Source organism: Anarhichas minor, unplaced genomic scaffold (assembly GCF_050575085.1).
Source record: "Anarhichas minor isolate MPS153535 unplaced genomic scaffold, ASM5057508v1 ptg000083l, whole genome shotgun sequence".
Taxonomy (NCBI): Eukaryota; Metazoa; Chordata; class Actinopteri; order Perciformes; family Anarhichadidae; genus Anarhichas; species Anarhichas minor.
Genome location: NW_027466529.1, coordinates 217,656 through 245,131, shown reverse-complemented (window position 1 = coordinate 245,131; position 27,476 = coordinate 217,656). Strand labels below are relative to the sequence as shown.

General features: G+C 45.5%; 1 protein-coding gene across 9 annotated transcripts in view; it reads right to left on the bottom strand.

Moving 5' to 3' along the window:
* Positions 1-27,476, bottom strand: part of mical3a (microtubule associated monooxygenase, calponin and LIM domain containing 3a) — a 57,074-nt gene that overhangs the window by 15,667 nt on the left and 13,931 nt on the right. For 2 of the 9 annotated variants that reach the window (XM_076081640.1, XM_076081637.1), the window contains exons 2-31: positions 26,876-27,287; positions 25,777-25,984; positions 25,572-25,688; positions 25,334-25,435; positions 24,521-24,676; positions 24,027-24,127; positions 22,401-22,658; positions 22,120-22,235; positions 21,583-21,709; positions 21,387-21,480; positions 20,534-20,681; positions 17,906-18,102; positions 17,632-17,750; positions 17,483-17,545; positions 17,161-17,334; positions 16,088-16,189; positions 14,249-14,359; positions 9,891-10,077; positions 9,037-9,131; positions 8,756-8,849; positions 6,459-6,654; positions 5,806-6,071; positions 5,425-5,517; positions 4,628-4,771; positions 4,097-4,159; positions 2,827-2,901; positions 2,567-2,677; positions 2,380-2,459; positions 256-2,296; positions 69-163 (exon numbers count right to left, since the gene is read on the bottom strand). In XM_076081640.1, the coding sequence (XP_075937755.1) occupies positions 69-163; positions 256-2,296; positions 2,380-2,459; positions 2,567-2,677; positions 2,827-2,901; positions 4,097-4,159; positions 4,628-4,771; positions 5,425-5,517; positions 5,806-6,071; positions 6,459-6,654; positions 8,756-8,849; positions 9,037-9,131; positions 9,891-10,077; positions 14,249-14,359; positions 16,088-16,189; positions 17,161-17,334; positions 17,483-17,545; positions 17,632-17,750; positions 17,906-18,102; positions 20,534-20,681; positions 21,387-21,480; positions 21,583-21,709; positions 22,120-22,235; positions 22,401-22,658; positions 24,027-24,127; positions 24,521-24,676; positions 25,334-25,435; positions 25,572-25,688; positions 25,777-25,984; positions 26,876-27,154 (6,012 nt within the window). In that variant the 5' untranslated portion in view covers positions 27,155-27,287. Of the gene's footprint in view, positions 1-68; positions 164-255; positions 2,297-2,379; positions 2,460-2,566; positions 2,678-2,826; positions 2,902-4,096; positions 4,160-4,627; positions 4,772-5,424; positions 5,518-5,805; positions 6,072-6,458; positions 6,655-8,755; positions 8,850-9,036; positions 9,132-9,890; positions 10,078-12,573; positions 12,688-13,078; positions 13,184-13,355; positions 13,470-13,681; positions 13,745-14,248; positions 14,496-15,630; positions 15,715-16,087; positions 16,190-17,160; positions 17,335-17,482; positions 17,546-17,631; positions 17,751-17,905; positions 18,103-20,533; positions 20,682-21,386; positions 21,481-21,582; positions 21,710-22,119; positions 22,236-22,400; positions 22,659-24,026; positions 24,128-24,227; positions 24,305-24,520; positions 24,677-25,333; positions 25,436-25,571; positions 25,689-25,776; positions 25,985-26,875; positions 27,288-27,476 lie in introns of those variants that run through there. The other 7 variants (XM_076081641.1, XM_076081638.1, XM_076081635.1 and 4 more) reach the window with 6 other exon arrangements.

Sequence of the window (27,476 nt, the reverse complement as noted above, 5' to 3'; positions counted from 1 at the left end):
AGGCTATACGCGTCTCAATACCTCGTGATGAAGATGCGACATATTTTACTGCGTCTATTATTACTCACATCTGCCTTTGACTTCTGGGAGGACCTCTCCAGAACATCATCACAGGACAGGTCTGACTCCTCGGAGAAGCTCAAGTTTCTGCGTGATTTCAAGTCTGTAACAAGGAAACAGGTTGTTTTTTTTGTTTTCTAGAAATACTACAAACAAGTATCGCGTTCAAAAACTGCTCTGGATCGCCTTTCTTACCTGATGATCTCCCAATAGGAGACGTTTTCTTCTTCCCAGAGTCCTGAGTGGTGGAGCTGGAGGATGGCGTGCTCGGACAAGATTTATCTTCCTTCTTCTTTTTGTCCTTCTTGTACCCCGAGAAGACAGCCTTCCACAGTGACTTGTGTTTGGGCGGAGTCTCGTCTGTGCCGGAGGGCCTGCTGCTGTCGTTCTTGGCTTTTTTCTCCTTCTTATTCTTGCGCGGCGAGAAGAGGGAACTTCGTTTCTTGCTCTTACTCGCGGAGGAGCCGTCCGACGAAGCCACCGAGCTGTCCAGACTCTTGTTGCTGCTGAAGAAACGCTCGGGTAAAGTCTCTGCCTTCTTCGACTCCAGAGCTTTCACGGCTGACGTCTTTGGAGATCCGCCGGACTTTTTACTTTTTCCGGCAACATCTGGGGTTACGCTCCAGGCCCCTTTAGGTGAGGCACCCTTGTCTATTTCAGACTCTTTCATTTTATTTAGCTGCTTGGCCATGGCGTCTTTCAAAGCCTGGCTCTTAACGGACTTTTCTCTGGCCTTCATCCTCTCCTCTGCGATCTCCTTGGCCTCTGGGGAGAATTGAGTTGCCCTCTGGTTCTTTAGGGCTTGGTTGACAGGGATATTGGGTTTACCGTTTTCCATTGCTAGAGCCAGATGCAGCGGAGGTCTTTCCCTGCTGGACTTGCTGGTGGGTGGAGTATAGTACCTGTTCATGCTCGTTTCTGGCGTCCGCTCGTCGTAAGACTCCTCCACATCATCGGCAAACGGAATCTCCTCCACCGTCTCCACGAACGACTTCCTCACCTCCTGCGGCCGTGGCTTCTTCTTCTCCCTCATGACGACCACTGGAGTCGTTTCTGGAGCTGCCTGAGGCGATTGGACCTTCCTGGGCGCGGGTTTTGGTGCAGACACGGGGCTCAGCTGGGTCCTCGGTGCGGGAACAGGACTCTTGGTTTTTGCCGGCTCTTTGGCACGCTCGGATGGAGGTCTTTCTGTTCCGTTGCTCCAGCACACCTGATGTCTCTGCTGCCTGAACACGGCTGGAGACTGATTAGCAGGCACAGGTGGTGGCGGGCTGGAGGGCGGGGTGAGCATGACGGAGTCGGACGTGTTGTAGCCGTCACTGTTTGCCGTCTGGCTCGTGGCCATGCTCCCATTCAGCCCCAAACCAGAGCTGCTGCTGAGGTCCCTCCTATCAGAGCCGTTACTCTTGGGCTCCGCAGGAGCAATGGGGGTGATGACCTGACCTTCAAGAGTGATGTTGAGTCTGCGGATGACAGCTCGGCCAGTGAAAGCAGGCTTCTGCTCCTCTGGCACATCTGGAGACCGAGTCGTGACGGGGGTGGAGTCCTGCGCTGGAGCAATAACGACACTCTTCTCCAGGATTTTACTACTGCGGTCCAAAGGAGTCAGACCGAGGCTCTTCCTGATCTCGGCACTCTTCAACCAAAACTCCTCAATGATATCAGTCTTTTTAGATGGAGTTTCCTCTGTCGAGGAATCTATGGACTTCGAGGCTTCAGGCGTGCCCCGGTCTGTTTTCGTCACGGGCGTCGAAGTGACGCCGGGGATGGGCTGAGTTCTGACGGGAGAGTCGGAGGTGAGGGGCGACGAGGGTTCCTGGCAGGGCAATGGCTGAGCACAGATTGGGGAGAGGGGGTTGCCCGTGAGAGGGCAAATAGAGCGGTGAGGGTAGACAGGAGATTTAGGTGTGCAAGTCTCTGGTAAGGGGGTGGGCTGAGAGCAGATCGGGGAGCCAGCGGGTGACTTGTCTGAGGGTCCGATGGGCGATCTGACGGGTGACTCGACGACTGGAGAGTTGATGGGTGATTTGGTGAGTGAACTTAGGGGAGATGAGGCAGGGAGGTTGACAGGGGAAGCAGTAGGAGACGGGACAGAGGAAGGATCCTGGACTGGAGCAGGTGAAGGGCACAGTGGGCTCTTGGCGGCTAGAGAAGGAGTTGAGCCCTCAGTCTTCCTTTCCTCGGGTATGAACGGTTCTGGGAAAAAGCGTGTGCCAGGAGACTTCACCGGCGTTATCTGGAAAAGCAACAGAGAAGATCAAGATTTAGTCATAACTAACATCACACACCTTCCACTTGAGAGGTGTGGAATTGTCTTACCTGTGGTTCAGGCTCTGGAGACGGTTTGAGTGAGGAAAGAAAAAACTCTTCTTTCTGCATGGGGCTGACGCTGGATGGCTCTGAATGGAACAATAACAAAAAATGGTGACTGTTTTTTTTTTTTTTTTTTTTTCATGTAAAAATATTTCTGAGGGATCAATTTCGATGAATTATTAGGGACACGTACCAATACTGGAGGCCATTTTCAGACTTTGTGATTTCCCGTCTTCCTCGGGGAGCACTTCACCCTCCGACTGGTGCAAACGAGCCTCAGCTTCTGCATCTGAAGGGATGTCATCTAGAATTCAGACACAACGTTATGAAATATTAAATTGTTACACAACATTATCTTGTCAATAATTCACATTCTTTTATCATAATAGAGTTCTTTGTGAACCAAAAATGTTGCGATTGAATTGTCACATTATTATTTGAACGACCGCTCACCCTCATCCATCTCGGTGCCGGGCTCAACATCTGGACTGTCTGCTTCTGCTTCCAAATCCTCATCCTCACCGGGCTCTGACAGGACAATGAAATGGCAAGAGTCATCTGGGTGACACATTCTCTACAGACAATAACAAAGCAGAAACCTTTTTCAACTTCTTAACCATCACTGAACTATTTTTGCAAAATTCTCCCTTTAGGCAAAATGTTAAAAAGAAGAGCACCAGAGTTCAAAGACTGCTTAATAAAAAAAAAATCTAGCAAAACCAGTTTTGAAGAGTGGAGCGCAGTTATAGGAAAAAAAATTAAAGGTTGAAAAAGGATGAAAAGGCTTCAAAACCAAAATCCATCGTTTTTTTTCGGAAGACAGCTTTTGAGGAAAGTTCTCTGGCAAGAAAATCATACGTTAGTTTTGCGTACAAATGAAATCCTACAAATCAGTCAATAAATATGAAGAAAGGTCAGAGCAGCATTAGTAATAGACACGTGCAGCTATGCATTGTTAAATGAGCAACTGGATAACATTTAAACCAAGCAAAAGCAAAAGCAAAACGTTAATGACATTGGTTAAGTGACGAGCAATAATCCCTCGTTTAAACACAATTTGATGGGAGAGACTTTGTTTCTAACAAAAGCTGAAACCAATCTATTCAGTTTCTGAATAATATTACAACATTAACCATCACAGTAGACAGGCCTTTGTCCATGTGGGTGCACAGGCAAATCCTGAACGAACGTCTAAGTCTAGTGGGTCTGAGCACAAGGATTGTTACTAAGCTTTTGACCTAGAATATAAGTGTTGCATTTGAATCCAAATGTGTGTGTAGGACTCTCATTGCAGTCAGACAAGTGATTAAAGCATCGATAAAATACCTCAACAGCCTCAATATCTGAACTCTGTGCGAGTACAAGTGCCATTTATAGGTTAGTCCAAAATAAAATAGCTACAGTAATACTTCACACATCAGCGCCAGAAACACTTTGGTGTTAAGCGTTACGCCTTGATGGCTCCTCTGTCTCTGGAGTACATTTCATTACTGTACAGAGTGAAGAGAAAATACATGTTTTGGAAGTCGGGGTAGGATAAGAGGTTGGGTAGGGAAATGAGACCCAAAGAGCGCAGAGCTCTCGAGTGCGACAGCCTTGCAGCATGCAAGCTTGTGAGTTTACTGGCATCGGAGCGTGTTTCCTGCATGCTCCTGGAAAAGGCCAGACAGATAGAGAGCGAGTCTAAGGCGGGATGTCACGATCCCTTATAAGTCTGTGCTACCTCCAGACATGGACTCCAACCAGACTCTCACTGCCTCGTGTCGGGCGGATGTGTGGGCGGGGGCTACGTTCAAACCAGATGATACAGAACAACGAGGGATAGATGGCAGGGAAATAACAGTAAAGTAATTAGACACGTGGGGACAGAACACAGCAGAACACAAAAGAACAAAGCGGAACTAAATCAAAAGGAACTGACAAGGGGGTTATGCGGTGCACTGGGATGTGGTTAAACATTTCATTCACCGCAGCAACTCGGAACGACAAATGAAAAGATTGAACACAAAATAAGACATTCCAAGAAAAAAAAAAAAGACAAAAAAAATGTACAAAATCAGAGATGATTATGAACGACAGGTGAGTTAGTTGGGGGAGGTGGCTCCTCCTGTCGCAGACACAGACGTACGAAACAGAACAGCAGCAGCCACACTGGGTGAAACGAGACACCCTGAACCGTAGCCCTGTAAGGCCTAAAGCCTTGGACTCGCCCAGCAAAACCTTCCCAGGTGTTCAGCTCCTCTGGGTGGGTTACCTGTGGAGGAGGGCTGGGAGAGTTGGGAGGCTGAGGCCAGCTGGCCCTCCTTGTCTCCCTCAGAGTCCAGGTGGGTTCTCACCAAACCTGGAATGGCCTGGGGATCCACCGGCTGCAGGACTTGTTGGATCAGTAGGTTCCTGGCTAAATGAGGGTGTCAGCATACGGTGGAGTGTTGTGTTTATGGTGTTGTGTTTGGTCCAAGAAATCAAGAGACAGATAAAGAGAGAGGAAGGCAGGTGTGCCGTAAAGGCAGGAGTAGATGAACGAGAGAGGAGGGTCAGGACAAAAATGAAGGAGAAAAGGCAGAGAGACAGTTAGAATACAGTGGCACTAAAATCAATCATCAGAGAGGCCGAGTAGAGGGAGGCTGCATGCACTCGACTGCAAACAAATCAAAAATCAAACCATAAATATTCAAAGATATGAGGCTAAAGAAAGAAATAATATCCACATGTTGAAAACAACAATCCTGCCACTCGATGCCAAAACATAGCTGCAGCGCCTACGGGGGGGAAACACAAGAATCTCTCCGATTAGTGTATTGAAGCCATTTACAAAAACTGAGGGATTAAACAGGTCAATGGCTCACAGCAAAGAGACCCACCTTTGAACACAAAATCTTTGTTAAAAACACAACTGCAAACAACAAACCGAAAAACACAAGACAACAAAAAAAAGGTAAAAGCCGCACACTTATTGTAGAAATCCTTTAAAAATGAAAACCCACAGCAGCCAGGATTATATTTCACGCTCATAGACACTGCAAACGCATCCACAGGCCGTTGTGCTGCTACCTTTGAATGTACCAACATCGTCTTCGTCTGTGAGGTGCTTCTCCAGCCAAAGGCCTGACTGGAGCTCTCTGTCCCACGGGCAGTAGTCCCCCTCTGCCAGCAGGGGGAGACAGAGGCCCAACAGAAACAAAACAAAAGACAGATACACACATTCATGCGGGCACACAAACACAGTGGACATAGGAGGGGGGGGGGGGAAGGCAGAACGAATGAGGAGAGCAATGTTTGAGAGATTGACACTTCACATGAAACAGATTTGGAATAAAAGCAAGTGGAGTTTGGACAGGGTATTAACATAACACCAAAGGGAACAAACTACATTTCCATTCTTTACAGGGACCGTCTTGAACTCGCACCCCAAGAGCCAAAAAACTAATTTACCATCACTTGACTCCTCATCCTCTTCGTCCTCATCTTCCTCCTCGTACTCTTCATCGTCTTCGTCTACTTCCCCGTCTCTGCTGACGGCATCGGCCGGAGCCTCCCCCTCGTCCTCCCCCTCGTCGCCTCTCAGCTTGGCGTGGAGCTCCACCGCCTCCCTCCAGGGAACACCGCCGAGGTCCGAAGGGCTGAGAGGCTGCTGTTCCCCCTCCTCCAGATCCTGATCCTCCTGCTCGTCCTCCTCCTCCATGTCTGACTCTGAGCTACTGTTGGAAAACAGAGGAGTCCCAGTAAAGTGTTAGAACAAGTGGGAGGCAAAAACAGACAAGACGCAGCGTCACTGACGGCATGACCTTCAACTAATTGTACAGTACGTGTATGGTATTTAGCTCTCAGGCTGGATTATTCCATAAATTCACCTGCAAAGCTTTCAGGCGCTAAATGGACTTATTTATATCACTGAATGTTAGTTTGTCACTAAACTTGATACCTCGTTTAAAGAAACGCACACAGGAATAATGACCAACTAGAAACAATCCATCAAAGGATCAGCTGCAACAATCAATATCAAAATTTCAGCAAATTAGAAATCTCAGCATTCAACAACAGCGCCATTTAAAAAGTGCACATCTCAGTTGTTTTTATGCTCTTACCTGGAGCCCAGGTCGGCGTTTGCGGCCTTGTCCAGCACACTGCTGAGGTTGTGTTCTGCCAGAGTCTCCTCTGGCACCTCCTCGAGCTCCTCCTCCCTCTGCAGGGACAGACGGTAGTTCTCCAACTCGATGCGCTCTGGAGTTCCCCGCAGACGTTTAGCTAGGCTGGGCTCCTGCAGTCCGTTGACCACCGGTACTGGGGGTTGTCCATCGGGCGTAAAGGTGGAGGTGACATCGGGGTGGGCGGCAGGTTGGAGGTAAGAGGAGCAGAGAGGGAAGAGAGCACAAAATAAAAAAAATAAAAAAGGCAACTGAGAATCATGTAGGTGCAACAGTGGAGAGCAGAGCAGAGGAGAACACCTCTGCAGTGCAGGAGCCATGCAGGGCTGACTGAAAGCTATTCATCAGTCTGTGTAAATAAACTGGACACTTTTTGTGATAACTCCCGTGATTATGTGAACATAACAGCCTAGTAGCATTAAATCCATCACACATCCAACAATGTAAGTAGTGCATTCTCATACACATTACTTTGTCCCCCTTTACCCACTAAACCAACCTGTCTATTTTAAGAACAAACTGACAAGGACACACCAATTGAAGATCTACAACTGAATTTATTGCAATAGATGATACTCCTACAGCAAATATTATCAACAAACACACATAAGTTTAACATTATAAAAGTATTGTGTCATACTACAGTTGACAGTACCAGATTGGTGCCTTGCCTTTTTCCCATCCTGAGAAGCAAATCTTAAAACTGCATTTTTAAACCAAACCCAGCAACCCACGACTTTACAAATGCTTTTTGCACCTTTTGTGGCTTTCCAATATCTACATATGTACCTTAAATATTTAAAATAATGAATATTATTAACGCTATTAAGGGAATTAATAAAACATTAGGAAAACTGGACAATAAGTGTAGTCTAGAGGGATAAACCTCATCCAGACAATATGACATGATTTTAAACACAACATTTTGGTTAAAATGAATGTCGCATATCTTTATAGTATCAGTAAACTATTTAAATGTATAGTACTACACTTGCCACACAATGCAGCAGGACTACACGTAACCTACTTACATTCATACTGTTCTTTTTCTGTTAATCTTACCAGCCGGTTCAGTTCAGCTCTTTCCAGTTTTGTTGTATTATACTTAATTATATGCAATCCGATTAACGTCGTAAAGACGCACTATATTAAGCAGACCCAAGAAGGTCTTAGGAGCAATCGGTCGAGGGTGAGAGGCCGAGGGATGCAGGAGGACAGGGCAGCCAGGAAGGTCGGACAGAGGAGTGAAAATCAATCACAGGCACTAATTCAAGCACTAGTCGAGCTCTCAGTTTTAAGCTGCTCTGATAGGAGGGGGAAAGGTAAAGCTCACAAAAGCACTGATACAGGCACTTCATCACAGTAGGGAGAGTTTTAGTAAAAAGGGATACTGGAGGTGCAAAACAGCTTACAGAGAAAGAAACATCACAAAGCAGGCTCTAAAAAGAAACACGTCACACAGGAGGAGGTAGAGCTAAAAGAAAGCGGTCACAGGCCACCGGGGGCTACAATCACAACAGAACGAAGCTTGGCTCTTCATTAAAACACCAGTAGGCAAAAACGTGTCCGTGTAATTAACTTAGATTATAAGAACGTATCGCTAGTTGTAGGTTTTAGAAACAGCTGGCACATTACTGCCAGATCTGATAGTAAAATCAGCTCGGGAAGAGAGTTACAAATAGCGAATATTGCTGCCTGGAGAGCTGACCAGAAGGAAGTCTGACCAACTCTTTTTTTAAATTACCAAGCCAAGAAAAATAAATAAATGTAAGATGCACCATTCATTTCCAAAATCAAGCTGCCAGAGGGCTGTTTAACAGCCTCGACCAATCCCGAGTCATAAAACGTCTGAGACAGAAAGAATGATGCATCTTCACGAGGTAAAAATCAATCACGGAGACGAGGAATCTCAAGATTTACATGAACAGGCCATCAGGCTCAGTGAGTCAATACAGTCAGCTAAATCTACACAATCCCATTAGTTGGCAAAGGAAGTAAGGAAGGAAGGAAAGGAGGGACAAGAGAGTCATGCTAGAAGAGGTTGAGCAGGACGTTGATGGAGAAACAGCAGAAGAGGTAGATGCAGTAGGTACACAGAAAGGGAGAGTCTAGGGGGTTGCGTGCCACCTGGTGGCAGGTCCAGGAGAGCGTGCGGCGGAGGGTACGCAGCCGGACTCCCGCGCCCTTGACCAGACGGTAGGGCGCAGCCACCACAGCAAGAGAGGAAAGTCGGGTACCTGAGGGCTGGAGCTCGGCCGAGGGCGCTGCAGCAGCCATCGCCCTGCCGGGGGCGTCCACGGTCGCCGTAGGAGTTTGGGGCGCCTGGTTCTCCTGCAAAGACGGACGACGTCAAAACACAGCAAAGTCCCCCGACTCAGCCGCTACTCTGCCGTTAGCGCTTGTGCACCTATGCCTCAGCAGTGCATTTCGAAGACACACAAAACAATTTCTTTCCTAATTATTGTGCCAGTGAATCCCGATTTCCACCGGGATTTGAACTAGTAAACAGAAACGGTACCTTAGCAGTGACTGGAGTCGGGGAGGGAGCAGGCCTCTTTCTCTGAGCGTAGCCAGACAGACGGTAGCAGTAGTGGGGCTTGCAGTAAAATTTCCCTGTTGGATAAAGGAGACACGTAGCAACATAAGCAAATTAATTCAATACAAAAATAAATATAAGCAATGCACATTCTGCAAATTTCACCCCGCAGAGTCCATAGGCTTCATCTCTTCGGCAGAAGTACACTGTGTGTTTGTCATTTTGAATAAAAAGATCTTCCCGTCTGTCTCAGCTCAGACCGTCAGTGGGTTTAAGTCCCACGGCTGACTCTGAAAAACAGCTTCTCTGTCTCAATAAACAATCTGCTGCCTGTCCTTCAGCACCTCCCCGAGAGGAAAAAACAAGACCGGACTTGGCTCTGAGGTCAATGTAATGTAACGTAACGTAAGCTTATGTCTATGAAGTTGAGATTTACATGTTAAAAGCCAGAAGGTGTTGAAATGTCATATGGTCGTAGCATCTTTCAAATTATTCTTGTTTGGACAAAAAGGAGACGAGCCCGGTGAAGCAGTCTACGTGTTTCATTCAGCTCATTTATCTCAGCGTAAATATCCATGGGCGGGGGGGATAGTGACATGCATTGTCCATCTGCCGTAGTCTCTTTTTCTGATAGAACCACTGGAGAGCGCCATAGTCTCACATGTTCAGATTGTACGGATAGTGGCTTAAAAAAAGAAATCAACTGAACATGCAATTTGTTTTTTCCTCAGATTGTTTTGTTTTTAATTCTGCTGTTGTGACAAGTTTGATTATCAGGAACTTTACGAAAAAATGAACAATCACAAAGATAAGAGAAAAAAAAACAGCAGTCTCACCGTCCTCCACATCGAAGGCGTAGGAGGACAGTCGTAGTGTGGTGCTACAGTATTCACACTTGAAGCAGCTGCGATGGAAGAACTTCCCCTCTGCGCTCAGCCTCTCCATCACGTACACGCGCTTTCGGCAGAAGAAGCACACATCGCTGCCACCGATGTTGACGGGGAACTCTTTTCTGAGTGAGCCCTGCGGAAGGATAACGCATTGATCAGTTTTTAGGGAGGAGAGGAGAGGCTTAAATACATCAAAGATTTAACACATCACACACCAGGCCGCTGCTGGGTATTGAGCTATTCTATAACCCGAGGACAAGACCACAACAGAGCAAGTCAATAGTTATTTGTCAGTAGGAATGGTGATCTCTTATCATTATGAAAATGATCTACAAACACAACAGTATCCCAAACAGCAGTTACTTGTGGAGCAAACACACACACTACGGCTACAGGGAGATGGGTTAATGTTAACTGTGAAAGAAAACTAACACTTCAATGTATGGACAACATATCAGTGTCTGAAAGAAGACGCTGATCGACACTCGTGATCTACGCAGCCACATGCCTTCTACCACCGGGGGCAGCATGCTTACCATATCCGTCTTTTCACGTAAAGGCTTAGGGTCTCCCTGAGATTGAAGCTGATTGGCTATCTGCTCAGCCAATGAGCTAACTCCGCCTGTGTACCTCCTTACATAGCGCTATCAACAGCATGAAGGGGAGGAAAAGGAAATACAGGTGGACAAACATTAGAAAATGATGGCGGAAAAAAAGAAAGATAATGTGAGAGATGGTAGAAGTGGGAAGAGGAGAGCTTAAACACAGAAGACGTTCACAAACAGCAGTGTCTGACAGGACATTTAGACGTGACAAAGCAATGTTTTCATGCTTGATTGATCAAGCGTTTAGATGTGCCGACAGCCTAACCACAAAACCAAACATCGCTCCAATAGCTGAGACTCACTGCGCATTTATTTGCCAACACAGAGCATTATTGGATTTGGGACATCAGAAAAAAAAGAGAGAGATCATTACCGCATTTCAAAAGACGGTGGCGCTACTTAGTGGACCTGTGCTTCTGTAACATCTATGAAGACCACTGCGCACGCTTGCACACTCGAGTATAGCAGTCATGCGTTTGTCATTCCCATGCACGCACACATAGGCACTCACACTGCACTGTTGCATTAGCAATTGAGGAATATATATGAACAAAAGAAAATATTGAAGGGACCATTCAACTGGTTGGTTATTACCCGTCATTAGTTTAAATCCTGAATTAATCTATTCCAGGATTAAGATATAAAAACTCCAAACAGCTATGCATCCCCTATAGGGGAAGAATTGAGGTCAGTTTGTATGAGGCAATCGTAAGCCATGCAAACTATCACTGTGGATGAGATTGGAGGACGCTTTGCAGTCCCACTGCATTGCAAAGTTGTTTCCCTGCCACAATTGGAACTGTGCTTGTCAACATGGGAATTATACGAGATGAGATTTTTTTTTTTTGTTTTGCAGCCAAGCTGCTTTTCCAAATCCAAGAACAACTACTAGAGACTCCGTTGGCAAAAATAGCTGTGGGAATTATAATTAAGTTCAAGCGCGTGCCAGCGGAGAATATTTTTGACATCTGTCCAGATAGTCACAATCACAAGGAGAGATTTCTCCCCAGCATACAAATCACAATAACAGAGAACAATTACCAGGTTGCAAATTAGTTTTTTGATATTTCACAACAGGCAGACAGCTTTTAAAGCAAGTCTCAAGTGAGCTTAAGTCATGTTAAGCAACACGTGTAGTTAAGTGAGATGATGCAGCTTCATGAAAGACCAAGGGCAGTGTGTTAGCTTCACCACATTCCAGACGTGAAGCGACTACCTGTCTCAAGGTGTCGGAGGTGGAGGGGGGAGAACCAGGGGGGGACTGGGCTCGGGCCAGCCGCCATTGTTCCATAATGAAACGTGAGGGCTTTTTCTTAGGCTCCACAAAACAAACGAGGGAGAGAAGAGAGTAGTTTCAAAATAGTAATCCGACAATTAAGAAACCTAATAAGAACAGTTTCACACCATTTTCTGAAATCAAACTGTTAAATTGTGTTTGGAGAGCAGCCTTTTGGTCAGCTTCATCACCTCAGGGGGTTCTATGCTAACACACTAGCATACATTGCAGAGTTTCTAATTAATGTAACCTCGATGATCTTTAATTTCTGATTTTTTAGTACTATTACTTTCTGCGCATCTTTGCCAATGGCAAATAAATCACTTTAACTTGATTTAAACATCAAAAGTTGTGTATTTTAGCTGTCAAGTCATTCCCTCTTGTGTTCTGTGCTAATGCGTTAGCGTATATTGCCATGTAAGAAAAAGCAGCTAAGCTAGCACTGTTGAGATGTCTTAGTTTGTCATATGTTTTTACAAACTGTCCTTTCATACAGTTTACATATGAAATGTCATATTAACCCCACTGTTGTATATTCAGGAGCTATATCAACATGCTGCCCTTTTACGATCACTAGTTCAGCCTAACAATGAGTATTGACTAGTGTAGCAGCATCTACATTCTACTGGGATACATGGATGCTTTTGGACCAACAGGGCATGTCTCCCAAAAATAATGTGCGCCTTTATCAAGATGTATGAACATTAGACTATCAATCAGATGTCTGTGTTAATGGGGGGATTTTCACCTGTGGTCCGGCTGGCTTGCCCTCAAACTGAGAGGCAAGTAGCTCACCCCTCTCCTGAATACTAAGCACATATAAGGGCATTTCATCATCAGAGTGCAGAGGCCTTGCTGGCTCCTGCAGAGAAATAGATGATTCAATCACAAAAGGGATGTTCAAAGCTTTAAAATGGAATTCTTCTTTCCCTTTTTAGTAGTTTCCAAAAACAATCTCCTTTTCAAAAAGCTTGTCATTGCGGTAATAACCACAGATGGTTTGGAAGCCATTATTTTCATAGTTCCAGTTGTCAGCCTTTAATTCAAGCAGTAACTTAGGCCTGTGTGGGTAAATGATGAAAGCAATGCAACGCACTAAGTGAGGCTATCTAGCAGAACTAACACTTGAGATAAACACGGACTGAGCAAGCTTGAGAGTAAAGTAAGGCGTTGTTCTCAAAAGTAGAAACGTCCATAAGAGGTTACTTAGAGTGATGTGTTATGAGCATCGGTCCACGGCACCAGCACCTAACCTTTCTGGAAGAGTCAGGAGAGGATAGTGGTGACCCAGGACTCTCAGTCAGGTCCCGGGACACGTGCCACTGCTCTAAAAAGAAACGGGACGGCTTTTTCTTAGGCTCCATGGGGGAAAAGAGGAATAGTTGAAAGAGGGAATTAGACTTAGACGGATGTGCATAAGTACACCAATTGCATCTCCTTTACAAACAGTGCAGGTTAAGAGATGTAACCAATAAAAAGTCAGAATATTGGAATCCATGTTTTCATAAAATGTCCATGTATGGTGTTCACCTTTGGTGGCTTGTCAGGTTTGCCCTTAAACCTGGAGATTAGGCGGTCAGCCCTCTCCTGTATACCAGGTATGTGAATGGGTCTCGGCTCTGTCGGGTGCGACGGCTTCCCCTCCTGCCAAGGAAGCTCTATTGAGACTTGATGATGATGTGGGTGTAGCTAAAGGGCTCATGCTTTTAACAGCTCCTTTTTTACATGAAGGAAAGCCCGATTTGTTCCATAAAGAAGTCCGTTTACAGCTACCAAACCATTAATTCATTAAGAAATGCCAACCACACAAACAACAGCAGTGAACACGTATCCATGCAATCACTCGTTTACTCTACCCCGTATTTCAGAGGCATCTCGTAGTATTCGAGCTCCTCTTCCTCCGGACTTTTACGCAAAAGCTTGAAGGCAGAAATGAGCAGACACACGTACTGTATTAACACTTTGGTTCGCATCGAGCATAACAGATTGTAACAAAATGAACTGTTGTGTTAGAGATCAGCTTGTTACGCAAACATCTCTCGACAGTGCCCGACAATAAGTAAAAAATAACCCGAGATCCCCGGAGTCTTACATGTATTCACAAGCTGTCACATCCAAACAGCATGAAAACAAGCAGCTACTCTTGATAATGACACACACCACTCACAGGGAAGTAAACAAGACTGTAACCTCTATAGTTCATTTGGAGAAATGCAGCGCTTCGTGTTTTTATTCCTACCACATACTGCAGAGGCCAAATCTGAGGTACAGCAGACATAATTAGAGGATGCTTTCACAGAACAAAAAAAAGGGAGTGTGGGGGAGGTGGTAAGGGGGCCACTAGATGGGTTTGCCATGGATTTGTGGCAGACATAGACACACACACCCACAGAGACGGACAGATACAGCAGACCCCGTGTCACCTCTGAGTGCAGAGAGAGCGAAGAAGTGGAGGAGGAAGAAGGGAGCAGAATGGTTTTCTTTGGGCAGCTCCGAGAGCCCGAGATGGACACTTGCTCTGCACCACTTCTGGCCTTGAGAGATGAGGGACAGGAACAGCAGATTCAGCAGAAGATGATGAGAAGGATGATGAGAAGGATATTGCTAAGAGTAAATGGGCTTCATACTCCTAGTTCGCAGCCTGATAATGAATACCAATGCTTTGAAAACCTTGCAAAACAAAAAGGTAAAAGTTATAGTTCAAGATATTTACATCAGCACAAAGTTTGTTATCCATTTGGTTAATAGAGTTAGTGGGGGGGTACCACTTCACTTGCTTAGGTTCACTTACACTACAAGCACCGACACACACGTTTCCATACTCATGACCTTTAAAAACAGACCACCCACAAAGTGTATATGGCGACAATAAAACCGTTTATAAATACAGTCCAATGATCAAAAGGGGAAATAATTCACTGGTTGTGTAATTAACCTTGATATATATTTTAAGGTCTCTTATGTTGGTACCAAAACATAAATTAAAGCACCGAAAAGGGGAGCAAGAAAACCACAAAAACAAGGCCTTGTGAAACTTCAGGAAAAGCATTTTCAAACTTTTACATTTAAAAAAATATAAAAAATGACTACATGAATATAAGAGTGGCTTTAAAAAAAAAAAGCTATATCCTAAACAGTTTGTGTGGAGAAGTGTTTAGGATTATCAAGATTATTTCCAGTCTTTACAATAGACTGGAGTTAATTCACTTTGCAGCTAGAAACTGACTGTGCAGTTTGAGGACATTTAAGAACAGCAATGAATTAAATCCCTTTAAAGAGGGGAGATTGGAGTTTAAATCCATCTCTGTGAGGGGAATGCTTAATCTAGTGACAAGACAAGAAAAAAAAAAAAAAAAAAAAGACTACTTTCTAAGCATCAGCGGGGGAAAACCGCTGCTGGCACTTCACTGTGCTGACTCTGATTATTTGCATGAGAGAACAGTAAAGCAGGATGACAACCAGCTGGCTACTGCAAGTCTTCCACTGAGGATTGGTATGTAGTATGGGAATCGTAATGATCAGTAAGCAACATATCGACACACACCGAGGAGTCGGGTTAGCATCTTAATTATATCTACTTCCAGAGTGAGGGCAGAAGCACAGCAGGGAGCCTTAAACTGGAGCTCTCAGGTCAAAGCAAAGTGCTGACAAGGCAATGAGAAGAAAGGGGGAAGGTACACATCATGGAAGGAGACTACCCATTCTGTTACGCTGCACTTTATCTGGTCTCTGGGGGGGGTGAATCTGGACTTAATGGGATGTGAAAGTTGTCGGAGGACTACCAGGCCAGCGTAGCTAACCATACCTGCTCCCCTCTGTTGGGCGGTGTCTGAACCTTGATCATTTCTTTGTAGCGAATGCTCAGCTGTTCCTGCTGCTGTGTGCGTCTCTGAACCAGGACAGGAGAAGCAGAGGAGAGACCATGAAGGTGTCGCATCGGTATGTGTTACACACACACACACACACACACACACACACACACACACACACACACACACACACACACACACACACACCTATACCTATTTGACTGAGAAGTTAAAAAGCACTCACACAGTTTTTGTTAACCACACAACAAGAGCCATTCAGTTAATTCCTCCAAATCTCAAACAACAGATCTGCAAATGGTCTACAGAGCAGGTGAGGCTCAGACTAAAGCAGCTTTCCCCACTATGACACACCACAAGGACATATGGTTAGGAGGTCAGCCTAGCTGTAAGTCTCTACGGGGATGAGGTGGGGGGGGCAGGTCCACTCTTTACCTTTCTCCATGCCGGGACAGGTGCCAGGCGCACAGGCTCATTCACAGGGGTTTGGGGCGGGGTAAGGGGAAAAAGGCGATCCAGATTGGGCAGAGACTCCCCCTTTGTGGTCAGACAAAGATGAGGGACAGCGAGCGAGGACAGTGAGAGGCCCCGGACAACCATGCAAGGAGGCATCATGACATAGTCCATGATGAGAGGTGGAAAGAAGGAGAGAGAAAAACAGAAAGAAGGAAGTGAATCATGGGAGGATGGAGTCAAAGGGGTCGGAAAATCATGTGATCAAAACTAATAAGGAAATGACAGAGAGTCATAGGAAGACCATGCTGAGAGTTGTGTATTTAGCACTTAGAGATATTTAAAAGGAAATGTCATGCAGATGGTAAATCAATAATAGACGGAAAGAGAGAAAATACACAAATGTGTGCATATATAGTATCTTTAGCCAAACAATTGCTCTGCTATTCAGCCTTTATAAAGCCTCAAAGACTTCAAGTTAAGTTCTGTCTCAACATAATCATATAATCAGCTATTTTCACCGACTTTAAAAGGCCAAAGAAATCCACCATCAAAATCAGAAGCAGCTATTCCAACACACATAATAACGAGACATTTTTTCTCAAACAGCAACAGTTGTCTTTTCCCCCCGATCAACAATACCGTCTAGTGTTCCCAAAGCCCACTACTCCCTCCCACTCTCAGTGGCAAGCGAACCAAAGCTCTGCGAACCAATTCACCTCCGAGCCCGGTCAGCAGTGTGAGGCCGCCTACATGACCCCAGGGACAATACCCAGCCTGAGCAATATTAGCATTCTGGACCTCAGCTCATGAATACAGTGGCCTACAGCTCGTCAATCATGAGACCAGAGGCCCCGTCACACGGCGTAAGATCTACATGTTCATCTAATTATTCATTGAAGGGGAAAAACAAACCACAATGACTTTGTAAAAAAGAATCTGAACTCTAACGAAGTCCAGAAAGTCCGACCATGTTGCTTAAACTTAAGCCTTTTGTTTTTCCATCACGCCAGCTGTGCTTCCACAAAATGAACCACGCACGACTTCCTCCATACCTGTCGCTTGAGTCCCGTAGGCTGCGGAGCGTTCTCCTCAAACTTGGCGATCAGCTGGGTGGCCATGACTTTGACTTTGTTGTGGTTCCCCACAGCGCAGGAGTCCATTTTTCTCTCCGACAGGACAGCCGGGACAGACGGCCTGTCGTCACGACCGGTCCTGGATACCTCCTCCTGTCAGCAAGCAGAAAAAAACAGTAAAAGCCGTTTGCATGTTGCCGTCAGTGTAGTGGGATTAATTAGTCCGTTCTAGTAAGATAGGCTGCTCAAACCATAATCACAAACTCAACATCTGAGACGCTTTGCTGTCAGAAGTACTCACATCTTCAGACTGGCTGGTTTTCCTTCTCTTCCCCAAACTGTCCACATCCTTCTCCTTTTTGTCCTGTTGATGACACGCCATGAGTTATTCTAATTTTGACATTTAAATGTGAATTAAGAGGTGCCAACGGGCATTTCTCAAACACTGACCTTTGGATTGCGTTTCCTGGATATTGCTATGCTCTGACCAAGCTTGCTGAGGAAGGAGATGGGGGATTTGGTGCTGGATATCAGCGCCGCCTTCTCCTCGGGACTCAAGTTGTGGTTATCTGTACGGAAATAGTAATAGAACAAAATTGGAAAATTAAGAGCACAAAAAAAGCTGTTACAATCCTCTCGGTAGGAAGGGTAATTATGTTTTCACTGTATACAGACACGTCCCAACACCAGACTGCAGACGCCCTACTGTATCACACACTCTCACCTCCGGGTGGCACTGTGTCCTTAAACATCTCATAGAACTGGCTGAGGTACATGACCATGGAGAGTTTGTCCGGCTCTACCACGGAAGACATCTCCTTGCCCGTCATGCAGGGCGAGATGACAAATTCCCTCTCTGCCACGTCGAAACCCAACTGGTTGTTCTTCTCCTGGTCTCGCTCATCCAGGGAATCGAAGTCACTGAAGAGAGAATGAGACAAATGGAAAAAGATGATCATAAACCAACGAGCACTCGTCTCAGTAATCTGAAATCTCTGCTGCTCCTGTCAATTAAGTTGTGATTCTTTAGTTATATTAATCAAATATTAATGAGAAAGACAAAGAATGTGACTTTGAATTATCATTCTCCATCGATGGCCATATTGAAACCTGACCCACATTGTTTATTGTCATTGAGAGGTGATTATATTTCATTTGACCCCTTAACAGTATTACACCACAGGTGTACTTTAGGTGTACTTTAGGTGTACTAAAGTGTGATATTTTTCCGCCACTTGGGGGCAACAGAAGCAAGCTGTGGACACGATATTGACATTGTGTAACCACATTGATATGGCAAATTTGTCAGCAAAAAGCTGCTTATTTACAAATCCAACAAATACAGAGCAACATTATCATTCACTACTCATTTGGAGTCACGTTCGTGACCACCTGACGGATGTATAAGTCCCATCATCACTTGCCCCGTTGTGCTCTCCACCACCTCCTGAGGGAAGAACCTGGATCTGTAGCTGCTAAATGCTACACTATGTTCACCGGCTAATTGCTAACTTTGTCTGTCTGCCAGCACATGGGTGGTTTTTAAGAGTTGTTTCTCTAAAAAACAGCAGCCTGTTGTGGCTGGAAACAACACTGTGAGAGAGAGAGAGAGTCAGTCAACAAAACAGCAGCGGGCTGAAATACAAAAACAATGAGCTGACAGACGCTTTCAAGCCCCCTCAAGTGGGGATGGTAATCATGTGGGCTGGTCACTATGAGCGACCCCTTCACATTACACACTGTCATCTGATTGTTAATTTAAAAAGTATTGATTACTGCAGCTTTTAAATTCTTTAATACAATCTAATTATGATCTCCTAACGTACACTGTGATATGAAACAAAGACTTTGACCTAGCTGATGATTCCTCATCATCTCGCACACCAAATCAATGAAGACCGATCAAATATCGCTCTCATTTTATAATGAATCAGCAAAAAAAAAAATGCGCCAATCTATATTTTCCAACCACAACTAAACAGCAGCTTTGGATATAATGGATGTGAAGTGACACGGAGCCTGCCTCAAACACTAACGAAGAAGCATTTGTGTACAGCCGGCTACTGTACATGTTGTGGAAAGCATTACTGTGAACGTCATTATACTGCAGCTGAAAACACCATTAAGATGGGTCATCAATACATCTCAACTGCACATACAGTCCACTTAAAAGCATTAGAACAGCACATCAGGCACAGAGCGAACTCTCCACTCCATCCCTCTTAACCACCCATCTTGTACACGTGAATGCTGTTTCCCCAGAGGTACCTCCACTCATCACCCCCCCCTCCCCCCCCCCCCATCAACTGGCCTATCAAAGGCAGCGGAGCACAACTGCTGCACTACTTGGTAAAGGTCAGGCAGGACACGGACACTTATAGCTTATAATGCTAATTGCCACATAGCCTCCAGAGGGTAACAAACTACATTAAGCAATGCGGCAGGAGACTGTGTTGTTTTTACTGCGCGTAAGGGTAAAGAGAGAGTTCATGTGTGTGCGTGTGTGTGTGTGTGTGTGTTTGGGAGGGAAAGCCAGGACATACGGAGGGCTCCCTTAAGGGACCCAAGAGGCCATTATGACTGGTAGCTGTCAACTCATTTACAGTGATGTACGACTCAATAGCAAGGTCCCAACCAGACGGTAAACATCACTTGCAACCAACAAAACTCACATAAACACAGCGGGCCCGTCATTACAGGCACGGCAGGAGTTTTAACCCTTTCACTCTGACCATGAAGGGATACGCTTGGCAGAGTATGCAAATGTTTTCTTGCAAAACAAATCTGCTATCTGTGTTAATCCGGGCTCCTTGTGATGCGTGTTCTGCATAGGGAATGCTCCGATCCAACTTTTTCAGTCCTGATAGCGACACCTCGGCTTTTGGCATCGGCCGATACAGAGTACCGATCCGATACCAGTGTTTAATTAATAAGCTGTAAGCCTCACTGTGTGGAAGTGACCGGGATCATTGTTTTTATGTGTAAGGAAACATCAGGCTTGACCTAAACGTTGCTTTATTATTTTGTGAAATATAACAAATATTTAGATATAAATTTGGTGAATTGTTATGTTACTAAAACTACTAAAATAATCAATTGCACACCGGCAATTTAGTAAAATAAAAATCTTCTAAATTAACAGCAATTACAATAAGTGTTAAACTTATTATTGCTGCAACAAATTGGTCAAAACTTAAACCAGGAATTAAAATTCTAAATATAATGTCCATAGTATATAAACATTAGTACTGAACTGAATATATTGGCCCCATTGTCGCAGATAACCGATCCAGCTATTTGACTCGGTACAGGCCCCTCCCTAGTTCTGCATGCATTTCTTTTAGATACTCACATGAGGTCCGGTCGGTATCGGTCAATGAGGGCGCACAGGGCCAGACCGCTCTTCCAGGACATCGTAAGGTCGGTTACTTTAACATTCCTGTATCCCTCCGTTTGTCTCTGGCACCAGTTCAGCAGCTTACTGGATCGAGCTACGGATTCTGGTGAGGCAGAAAGACAAAAATAAAGGCTCGACGGTAAAGCAGCAGGTTGAACAGAATCTGGATTAAACATAGAAAGAAATATAAACTGTTTCTGGGCAGCACTACACATCTCTTGCTGGGCAATCCTCATGGCCTTAGTCAGGGGAGGCTGAGCGTGGTGTCATTAAGTTTAGTCATCATCCATGTTAGTACCAGTTTTAACCAGCCAATGAGGAAGTATTATGAACTGTGAGAAGCTTATAAAAGGAGGAAAAGGATGCAAATGAGGGGTTAGGAGAGGATGCAGAACCCACAAGGAACCTTAAAAACAGCTGCAACGGACATTAAATAAAACCGGGGAGCTTCAATGAGCGAGTTAGTACACGCGGAAATAAATTAAGAGGCTGCAATCAGTCCATCCACAAGTGCCATCATTCCACTATTCATTTCACATTATTAATTCATAGCGGGTCGACTTTTCAACTGTTAAAACTATTAGGAATCCTTGAAAAGCAACACCATGCATTTGGACTTTGCGTTACCTTGCAACTGCTTGTCAAGCAGGCAATTGTCTAGAGTGAAAATAGTTCAATATTACATTTCAGCAACAGTGATTGCAGCAGAAATAAAATCCTACACTGATCAATCAGCACATCAGAGAATGTCTTATCCACTACTTAAGCACTTTATAGTCTCCTTTTGAAGCATGTTAAAGATACAAACCATTCCTGGCCAACTTCGGTGTCGACGAGTTGATCACATTCTCAATTTCGATGCGCATTTCCCCGGACTCCCCTGTGTCGCAGAGGTGCCTCACCTGCAACGTACACATAATCACGACATATCGGAAATACTACATGACATGAACAAAACATGCGTTTCCTGATGGCAGCTGAGATTTGTCGGCTCTCGCACTCACCTGCATAGGCTTGAGGAAGTTAAGGTTAATGTTGGGGTAACGCGTGGTTGGATCCACGCTGTAATGACTGAAGTTCTTACTGATGTTTTCTGTCGTGGTTTGGGGCAGTAGGCGGTATATACTCTCCCTAAAGCACAGAGGAAAACATTCAATATATTCCCATGTGCTATGTAAGCAGAGTCTTATTGATGGGAGGAACATATAGGGGGATACTAAAGGAATAGATTACGAAAACTCATTAACATTGTTATCAAAAAGCACAGAGAGTTATTGCAGAACAGAGGAGCCACATTCCGTTCAGTCCTTATGTGAACCTCTTATCCCATTAGTACTGGCAGAGGTGGGACTGGTGCTTGAAATCACATACAGGCGCATTTCCTCGTATAGCACTTAGAGATAAAAGGGTGTGTTTGAAGAGAGAGTACACGTATGTGTGTATGCTGTCGCTGTGTGTGCCCGCATGTGTGTGTGTGTGTGTGTGTGTGTGTGTGTGAGAGCAGGGTGAGTCTTTGTGTTTCAGTGTTTCCACACCCTCACCTCTCAGCTAGAACCTCAAGAGAGGTTTTTCCCTGAGCCCAGCTCCTCACCATCCAGCCGGAGTCTATGGCTGCCAGGAACCCGCGGGCGATGCCAGTGCCCATGGGCCAGAAGGGCTGCAGACAACAGCGAACACCACATTCAACAACCAAATATGGCCACGGATGAACCGAGGGTTTACGAAAACAAAAAGGGGGAAGAGCTGTGACGCAAAAAAACCTTTGCCGTCTCTCTCTCTCTCTCTCACTCTCTCTCTCTCTCTCTCTCTCTCTCTCTCTCACCTCCAACAGGCTGTCGCCCACGAGCGCCACCAGCAGCTCGTGGCCATGGCGTTGGCGCACCATGGCGGCGTTCTCTGAAGCGTACATGCAGGTGAAGTCGAACATGGCTACGTCGGGCTGGCCGTAGTGGTTGATGGCGAAGTCCAGTGTGGGCAGCTGGTGGTTGGTGGAGAAATCTGCAGCCTCGCAGGCGTAAGACAGCAGGGCAGCCTGGTCCACGTTGGCCCTGGACAGCAGCAACTCCGTGTCTGCGTAGTCCTACAGCAGAGACAAGACGGGTGAAAACTAATAAAAGAAGAGCTGTCCAGAGAGGTCTCATGTAGTGGTTTTCAACTTGCACAATCAGGACTTTAGGAAGTAGCAAGAGCCTTCAAAATAAAGGTAGCCATGACGCAAGACCTACTCAGCATATAAAAAAAAATAGTTGGCACCTTCATCCAAGACAAGGCGTAGCCAAGTCTGTATCTAGATATGGAAGAATGTGTTACTAAAAGGTGTAAAAGGATACAGAATACTTTTGCAACCGGATCGAGCAGACCCCAACTGGCTCACATCTGTCAGGTATTAAACGCTAAAAGCTCACGAAATAAGTGACATTAAAAATGGCAGAGCAATCATTTTTACCACACAACCCTCTCATTTGTTGTGAGAAGGTTATGTGACATTGTGTAAAGTTTACACTTCTAGTTGTCCCTTAGTTTACAGTTTACACTGTAAACTTGACAGCCCCGTAAGACTCCACTGTGCCACAAAGCACGTGCAGTGGAATTAACTGAGCCGTAGCATCAAATCACTGCATTCTTTCAAAGTGACATGTTGTCACAGAGGGCGTGAGAGGCACATTCGTCCATCTACAAGCTCCCTGGTTGTCCAATGCCAAGGCCGGCGGTGGTGGTGATGGTGGGTGAGGGGAAGGGCAGGTTAGTGGAAGATATGAATGCGAGTCGTTTTTTTGTGATTTGCTGCCTTGAACTGTGTGGACCCGCCGCCCCTCTGCCATCTTTTCCACCCTTCCTCTATCTATCCCTTTCCAAGGGGCAGGACAGAGTCAATTCCATTGCTATAAAAAGCATCCGTCGAGGACTTTGTATCAAAAAGGGAACTTCCAGAAGTTACTAGACCAGTAAAGTATGACTTTTCATTAACACATACCTACATACTCTAAATCCCCTCAGGGATCAGACTTGTGTGCACCAAAACCTCATTAACGTCATCAGCTCACCATGAAAACAATCACGGACTTGCACGCACGTCTAAAATGATCAGCAGAAGAACGGTGACTGTGACTAGGACCGCAAAAAACGCTCATTTAAAGAGACTTTTTTGGGCAATTTAGAATCCAAAGAGCCACCACACAAACAGAGCCCACCTTCAGTTATGTTTGTACATGAAGACAGAAAAAAAGGTCTTTCCTGTTTCCTGTGGAAAGTGGCCAGGGAAAGGAAACTACTGTGTATAGTGAGGACGCAAACACTCAGTAAGTGTGCTTGAGTTGGCAGTTTGTGCCCGAACACTGTTGACAAAAAAGGCAAGAGAGGGACAGACTTCTGATTCTGTCCGCCTGTGCATGCGTACAGCCTTTATGTCTCGTACAGAGACACTGAGATCTGGACTTTGATCACTCACATGCAGAATGACTCCTTTCTCCAACAGGCTCTGTTTTTTGGCAGTCATCACAAAGTAGTGCGTGTCATCCTTGTAGTAGACGATGTTTTCCAGGTCAACACCTTAAAAAGACCCAAGAGAAAGACGTACTGTTATACACCAAACAATCGTTTTCCTTATTGCCACTGCTGGCTGTCATGTCCTGTCATGAGGAGCAATTACCCGACTCAGAGCACATAACCAAAGCCCCGGGAACATTGTCGTGTCAGCAATAAACCGTGGCAGGCTTGGCATCAGACCTAAAGTTAAGCATTTTAATTGGAGGAGCTGAGAAATTCAGAACAGTGATCCAAGGACAGATTATTTATCCTGTTTACAAAAACAAGAATCGCTGATTCCATGAAGTAGTTGAAAAAAACATTTTTCATATTTTATGCTGTATTCTGAGGTGTTGCGTCTGAAGAAAACAACATAAAGTCCCTACATCAATGCAGTAGAACAGAGCTGCGACAGACCTGTGGCTTCTCTGAGGTCTTGAAAGAACTTCTGGTTGAAGATGAAGGCCACCCCGCTGATCTCCTCAACCTTGGCCTCCGCCGACGTGTTCCTGTTGATGAAGTTAGCGGTGATGGCGATGGCAAGCTTGCCCCTGAACTCCTTACGCGGAAACCCTGAGGGGGTAAGTACAAGAGGATGAGGAAGCAGCCATCAAGGTCAGGAATCAGCGGGCATAGGACCTGAAACGGTGATTCCATAAATTCAAAAACAGAGAGTAAACTCGACCACTCAAGTGCTCACGTTTGCTTTTACGACATATCAAAGCCTGCAAATGCACACTGTACACTATAAATGCAACCAGATGTTCTGTATCATGACAACGTAAACAGTTTTTATAGTGTTTTTTTTCTGTGTGATTGCAGTTCATGGTTATCCCAGAGGGAGCCTGCTGCTTCCCTTCCCTGATGCAGCAGTCAGTAGTACAGAGAGGGGTCATGGTACTCTACTCCACAGGGGTGTGGCCGTGTGTGTGTGCAAGGCCCCAACACTCGTAGAGGAAACAGACAGCCAATTCAACAATTCCTATTCTGCTCTGCTGGGGAAGCCGTCAGAAATGCTCTTCGGACGCAGCAGCCAGACAAAAACAAACACACACACATAACACAGATGTGCACATTCATACGCGAGGAACGGAGTGAGGTCAGCAACACAAGTGAGATCATAATCCTTCTGAGTGGCCTCCAAGTAGGTTTAGAAAAAACAAACGGCGCCGTTTGTACTTTCTCTTGCATTGCTCGTGCCTCTCTCCCAGCTGGTACACGAGGACTTGCCTGGTAGTGTGTTTCTCCTTCCATCTGCTCCGACGATGACATCAAACTCCAGCTCGTTGACAGGGTGTGTCCTGGGGTGGACCTCGGCCCTCCAGCCTATCCCTGAGAAAACACACAGCATGTGTAATCTGACAGAAATGCATCATCGCAGCCAGTACAGAGCCTCTGACGGACGAAACTCGTGTTTTTGTTTCCACTCATTTGTTTGACTTGTCTTTCAGCAGTTTGACTCACTTACTTTCAGTCTCTTGATCTTCTGGGGGCTCGATAAGACCCTTGAACTCTACGTTGACATGGATCTCAATGCCCACCAGGAGGGCCACTTTGAGCAGAATCAACTGAAGCTGACGAATACCTGCAACAAGTCAGGAAGGGAAATCTGAACCAACTCTTCCAAACGCATCAAATCTTGTCCTACAAGCAAATATGTCAAGTGTACTCACTGATATGATCGATAGCACCAGCACAGAACTTTCCGTAGAACTTCTTGGCCCCGAGGCCCCTGAGGTCCTGGATGGTGAAGGGCCAGAGGTGCAGCACATTGTTCCTCGAGAAGGCGTCTCTCTTCTCCAGCAGCACCACTTTTGCCCCGAGTAAACCCAGCTCGATAGCTGTGCGTAAGCCGCATGGTCCCGCACCAATGATCAGACACTAAATACAGAGAGAGGCAGACAGATGTAACAGAGGAGCTAAAAGACTGATGTGAACCGTACACATGAACAACCAAGTCAGGACAGCAGAGTCACTGCCCATCTTTCACCCACCTATTCAGAGGGCACCTCGACAAGCCCAGGCTAGCAAAAGAACTAACTAGCTTCTAGCTAACTGTATTTGGGAGGGTTGCTCTTTTTGAGGTTGATCGCACTTAGTGACACTTGTTGTAAGCCACTAAATAACGGGATGCAACGCATGATGAGAACAAAAAGCCTATGAAGACAATAGTTGACAGCTGATAAGCAAAGCTAACTTAAGAGACATGTCAAGCTAAAACAAGCTAACAACGCTAATTATTTTTGGCTGTGTTAGCGTATTTTAGCTTTACTTATTAAAACTACGACAAGACAACATAAGAAATCACAAGCTGAGATAACATAAACTAAGGTACGATGACATTGCATAGGCTGAGCTTACATAGGCTAAGCTAAGCTACGTCTATTATTTGGTTGACTTAGGTAAACTATCTGTAAATCACAGTTCAAAGCTGCGCTAGCAATCAAATCAACTTTTCAACAGAAAAAAACACAACAGACACCTATTTTGGGGTTTTATACACTGGAAACCAGAGCAGGTGACGAATCAAATTCCCCAGACTGAACTGAAGTGAAAAAGTGTCCTTGCAGTGTCCTTTCACATAAAGCCATCACACACACACACACACACACACACACACACACACACACCGGTCTTGCTGGTAAATATCAGCATCACATTACATGATTCGTTAACATCGAGGATCAAATTCTAGCGCTCACCGAACTGAAGCCCTCTAGAAGCAAAGCCGTCCTCGAATGAACCACACAGTTTGTAAAGATCAAAGCTTACCTTTGAGTTGGCACAGACTCGGCCCTTCTTGTACTCCTTCTGGTAGGCCCGCTTGTCTAGCTTCGCCCAGAGCGCCTTGGCCTTCCAGTAGTTGAGTTTGGACTTGAGCTTGTGATAGAAGACCCTGTACCCGCAGGGCTTGACTTCCAGGTGGTCACAGAGCTCCTGGAAGGCCTTGAGCGTGCCCTTAAATGTGGTCCCCTGGACGAACTTGTCGAACAGGACATGGGACTTGTTCACCCCATCTCCTCCAGTTGCACCGGCGCCTCCATCCCCCATATTCCAGACTCACACAGGGCTGTGAGGGTCCTTCACCCCCCCCACAAGGCAGGGGTCTCTGGGTCCAGCCCCAGACCTGGAAAAAGCTCTCTCTGGTGGAGGGCTCTAACTCCCAGCCTCAGGCATCTTCATTCTGTCAGCAAGAGGGAGAGAAATAAAAAAAACTTAGTGAATCATAGAAGACGATGCAGAAAAGCAGATTTACAAGATTACAGCTTTCAAATGCTAGATCGATATAAACACCATCCCATCCAACAGAAACCGTTCAGATTGCCTAACACTTTTGGCGCCCTCTTGATGACACATAATTTCTCTAACTAGA